Genomic DNA, 5,347 nt, shown 5'->3' with positions numbered 1-5,347 from the left:
TGTGTCTAGATTCGTATCTGACCAAAGCTGTGACACTTAATTTGCAATTGAGAAAATACTTTCTACCCATGTGAGTACATCCGAAATACTAAGCCGGTTGGTCTTGACATTGACAACACCACATGTCCCTCGCTATTGATGGGGACGCCGTATCGGACATGGATCCTCCGACGTGAAATCTCTGACGAGCCCTGACTTTGGGTCGCTAACATATTGGCGCCATATCTAGCAAGCTCCACTTGTCAAAGACTCAAAGGTAGAGTTCACTACATCATGAGGTCTCGTCCAGCACTTCTATGAGACACCAATGTGATAAACCTGTTAAACATTCAACCACGTGTTATTTATTTCTTTACGGCCTTCATGCTTGCGCCTCTTGAGGTGATCGAACACCATGGTTCGCGTAAGCACGCTCAAGGAAATGTCACCGTGAAAACCAGCAACAAGGAGAGCAGTCGTATGTACACTCCCTCTGTGCCAAAGTATAGTACCTATAAGAATTTTCTGAAATCAATTTGTATAAACTTTGATCAAGTTTATACAAAAAAATTCTAGAATGCCAAATCCAATGCCGTTTAATTCACCATGAGGTAAATTTTAATATGGCATACATTCCGTATTGTAGATAATGAATAATTTCCGCAATAAGCTTGATCAAAATTAGTGAAGTTTGACATTCGTGAAACCAATACGCACTATTATGGCAAGGAGGAAGTAGGAAGTATGTACTTCCTTCGATCCATATTACTTGATGCTAAAATTGATATATTTACAACTAAAATATATCTAAATATATTTATATTAGCACCAAGTAAAATATGAGGGTACCAAAAGCAGCGAGAAGTACGAGCCTTAATTTGAAGCTGCAACCTCCATGGAAACAAAGCTTCGCCCAGGCCACGCTCCCACTATCACTCACGGACTCACGCTGTCGATCCAAACGGGAGCAGAGACTTCATTGCCCACCGTCCAAATAATCGAGTAAAATAACATCAGCTGAACTGATGGAAGCCAGTACGTGTATAAATACCCCCAGTACTAATGTATATCCTCCGAGCTAAGCTAGTACCCAGAGAGATCGTGTCAAGAGAAACCAAGAGCGAAGGAGAAAGGAGTGGCAGACTGGCAGTGTGCTGGCCGGTAGAGCGGGACTGATGGCGCTGCGCGACGTGCTGCGGACGGTGGCGCAGACGCCGCACCGGCTGCGGAGGAGGGCGCTGGTGACGTGCACGCCGGAGCAGGAGCTGAGCGAGGTGCGCGACAGGTCCGGCCCGCGCATGGCGCGCCGGCTCGAGTGGTACGACCTCGTGGGCCTCGGCGTCGGCGGGATGCTCGGCGCGGGCGTCTTCGTCACCACCGGCCGGGTAGCCCGCGACACCGCCGGGCCCGCCGTGTTCATGTCCTACGTCGTCGCGGGCGTCTCCGCGCTGCTTTCGTCATTCTGCTACGCCGAGTTCGCCGTCCGCGTCCCCGTCGCCGGCGGCGCCTTCAGCTACCTCAGAGTGACCTTCGGTACGTCACGACATAATCATGAAATCCGCAGCTAATTAACAACTGATTCATTGTCCAAACGGCCGGCCAAGGAGCATTCCAATGCAAAATGTGAAGTTGTCAATTTAGAGGCCTCATCAATTTATCGTTTTTGCTGGCTGGCTGGCCGGCCGGCTCGCGACGTACGTACGATCAGGTGAGTTCGTGGGGTTCTTCGGGGGAGCCAACATCCTGATGGAGTACGTGCTGTCCAACGCGGCGGTGGCCAGGAGCTTCACGGACTACCTGGCCTCGACGTGCGGCGTCACGGAGCCGGACGCGTGGAGGATCGAGGTGGATGGCATCGCCAGCGGCTACAATGCGCTGGACGTCCCCGCCGTCGCGCTCATCCTCCTCCTTACTCTATGCCTCTGCTACAGGTCTGTTCAATGTCCATAGCTACCCTTGTGCAGGAACCTCCGAGTCCGAGCTAAGCGTGCTCTGTGCATGCAGTACCAAGGAGAGCTCGATGCTGAACATGGTGCTCACGGCGTTCCACCTGCTCTTCTTCGCCTTCATCATCGTCGCCGGCTTCTGGAACGGCAGCGCGAGCAACCTCGTGAGGCCTGGCGGTCTGACGCCCTACGGCGCTCGGGGCGTGCTCGACGGCGCCGCCGTCGTCTACTTCAGCTACATCGGCTACGACTCGGCGTCTACCATGGCCGAGGAGATCCGTGACCCCGCACGCGCGCTCCCCGTGGGCATCGCCGGCTCCGTGCTCCTCGTCTCCGCGCTCTATTGCCTAATGTCTCTCGCTCTCTGCGTCATGCTGCCCTACAACGAGATCGCGGAGACCGCGCCATTCGCGTCCGCGTTCAGGGAGAAGGCCGGCTGGAAATGGGCAAGCGGCATCGTCGGGGCCGGCGCCAGCATCGGCATCGTGGCGTCGCTGCTGGTGGCGATGATGGGCCAGGCGAGATACCTGTGCGTCATCGCCAGGGCAAGGCTGGTGCCGGTGTGGCTGGCCAAGGTCCACCCTTCCACCGGCACTCCTATGAACGCCACCATCTTTCTAGGTACTATATCTTATCACAGTGGTGCTAATTTATCTATTAATCCCTCCGTCTGTGAAAGATGTCTCAGATTTGTCTAAAGTTGGATGTACATAGACACTATGTAGCGTATAGATACATTGGAATTTAGACAAATTTAAGACGTCCTTTTACGGACAGTGGAAGTGCTAACTTGTGTATCTGCCAAACCTAATCTCCCACTTAATGGGCAGAAGTAGCTAGCGGGCTAGCATCAATTAATCTTTAACCTATGCTGTAAGATAGTACAGGCTACATATCTAAATCTAAAAGTAAAAACACTTAGAATACACAATGTACACTGACCAAGAAAACTGTAGTGTTCTGTATTGGTAGGAGCTAGCTTTCCCCACTTAATTTAGTGGAGTCAACTTTCAAAAGTTTGGCAAGGATGTCAATCATAGATGTAAAAGAGCATGTACAAGGTCATTCACGTTACTTTTCGTACTTCCAATACATACGCTACAGTCTTGTTAAAATACTACTACTATCTTGCATCCTTCTTACCGTTGAGACCTGTCCATATCCAGGATTATGCACGGCAACAATCGCCCTCTTCACTGAGCTGCAGATAGTGTTCGAGATGATATCAATCGGAACCCTTCTGGCATTCTACCTGGTGGCAAACGCACTCATCTACAACCGGTATGCGAAGCTCGGCACAACCCAGCCGCTTCATGTCCTTATATTCCTGCTGCTCCTAACGCTGAGCTCAATCGGCTTCTCCCTCTCGAGAAGGATCGACGGGCGGTGGCGATGGGGGATGGCGTTGTTTGGCGCTGTTTCAGTGGCGGTCATCACAATCTTCCACTGGACAGCACGGCAGGATGTGGCCGAGCCATCTGCGGAGTGGACAGTTCCTATGATGCCATGGCCAGCTGCTGCATCTGTCTTTCTGAATGTGTTCCTGATGACCACCCTCAAGTTGAGGTCCTTTCAGAGGTTTGGGATCTGGAGCTTTGTGATCACAATCTTCTACGTGTGTTATGGGGTGCATTCAACATATACTGCGGAAGAAAATGAAGCTGTCAATGTGATGATTCATCATGCCAATGTGGACATATCTTAGCATTAGTAGCATAATAATAATAATTTGACATAGTAAGACTTACTTGGGAGCTCACCAGGCTCAGCAATTATGCCGCCTTGGAAATGTTCTTTAGCCTAAAGAAGATGTGGGCAAAAGAGGGGTTGCTTTAGCTTTAGGTTAACCCCTTCCTTTCCTGCTTTTGTGCTTGCTCAATTGCTAAAACTATTGGCTTGTAAGTTGCTTTCTCTCTTTTTAAATATGCAGGATAGTGCAAGGCATGCGGTTGCTCAATAAAAGATCTGTAATTCACCTATTTTAAGCATTTACATAACCATTTCTAGATGCTGGAAACTATCAAGTATTGGCATGATGATTAAGTTGCCTTGGCTACAAGTTGCTTTGTTTCCCTTGTAAAGGACTTACAAGGTCCCCATTAAATAAACAGAACAACATTTCCTTGTTTTACATGCATATTTTGTTTACAGGTGTAAACAGGAAATGAGAGTGCAAAAGAGATAGTGATTAAATTGGCTAGCAATGTTCCTTACAGGTGTCGAGCAGGCTAACAATGTTCGAGTCATTGATGCTTGAAGGCTGCCCATTTCTTCTTTATTTAAAATAACAATTAGTTCCTTCTACATGGTCCTTTCGTTTTACCTTTCAAAAGGAATACGATACATTTCTTAGAAAAAATGAAACTAAGAAAGCAACAAGATTTGTCCCTGATTAGTGTCACTAGCTAATTTGCTATAATGCTCCGTCTAAGCATTTATTTGCTCCTTCAGTTGTTCGATACAAATTTCAATGCTAATTTGCAAAAGGAGAATAGATTTACTACAGCAACATTTTGACTGGAGTATACTTAAGCATTGTGTGACACTCTTCCAAGATAACAACGGTAACAGTTCAGATTCTGCTTCAAGTTATCACCAGGTATAAAACAGTTTAAGGCTTAAATCAAATGTTACCTCGACACCTGTTCAGGAAATGATGTCACAAATACAGACACTTTTCCCACGTCAATCATGACAGAATGTTCAGTGCAAAGAATCAAATAGCTAATATTCATATTATAAATAAAAAGAGACTCGAGTGACTTCAAAAAGACGATTCTGTTTAGTTTTAAAACATTAGCATATTCGTGGAATATTCGACACAAAGCGGTCCTCACAAGTCGCAAGATTCAGAAAAATAGCTTTCGAAAAAAATATTAGACAAACCTACACAATTCTTAATATACACAATCTTATCAAGAACTGAAGGACCACACACGACGAGCTTGGAAGTAAAGCCGAGCATCATGGAGCAATTTCCTGCTTACAAAATCAGCATACCACATCGAGTCAATGTGCAAACCTGAATATTTTTCCATTTCTTGCTAGTCATCTCTAGTGTTGCTCAGTTGTTGAACAGGCCAGGGCAGGTAATAAAGGATGGATGCAAGCATGCTAAGGACCACACACTTTAATGGTGGTCCTAAGTTCTACTTAAGTGACACTTGCCTTCATCTGCAGCAAATTGACCGCACAAAAGTATTAGATTGCACTGATAAAATCCTTTTCAGTATAAAACATATAACTTTCAAGTAGCCATAGTTCTCATTGGATACAAAGATTCTAAGCAGCAAAAAGAATGTGCGAGATTATGGAACACCATTTTCAGCAGCCACTGAACTTATAACTCACCTGAGAGCATGAAAGTAGCAAATAATTCCGGTGATTCTAAGCAGCAAAAAGAATGTAGATCATGGAATATC

The 5,347-nt window shown here is 46.7% G+C and overlaps 1 protein-coding gene across 1 annotated transcript; it reads left to right on the top strand.

Annotated features, from left to right (window-relative positions):
- Positions 1–1,154: 1,154 nt before the first annotated feature.
- Positions 1,155–3,630, top strand: LOC124671529 (cationic amino acid transporter 6, chloroplastic-like). Its single transcript, XM_047207895.1, has 4 exons — positions 1,155–1,512; positions 1,688–1,910; positions 1,984–2,546; positions 3,092–3,630. Exons 1-4 carry the CDS (start codon positions 1,155–1,157, stop codon positions 3,628–3,630), a joined length of 1,683 nt encoding a protein of 560 aa, XP_047063851.1.
- The last annotated feature ends 1,717 nt before the right edge of the window (positions 3,631–5,347 follow it).

Source organism: Lolium rigidum, chromosome 7 (assembly GCF_022539505.1).
Source record: "Lolium rigidum isolate FL_2022 chromosome 7, APGP_CSIRO_Lrig_0.1, whole genome shotgun sequence".
Lineage (NCBI taxonomy): Eukaryota > Viridiplantae > Streptophyta > Magnoliopsida > Poales > Poaceae > Lolium > Lolium rigidum.
The sequence above is the reverse complement of the archived record's forward strand: the minus strand, read 5'-3'. Positions and strand labels throughout refer to the sequence as shown.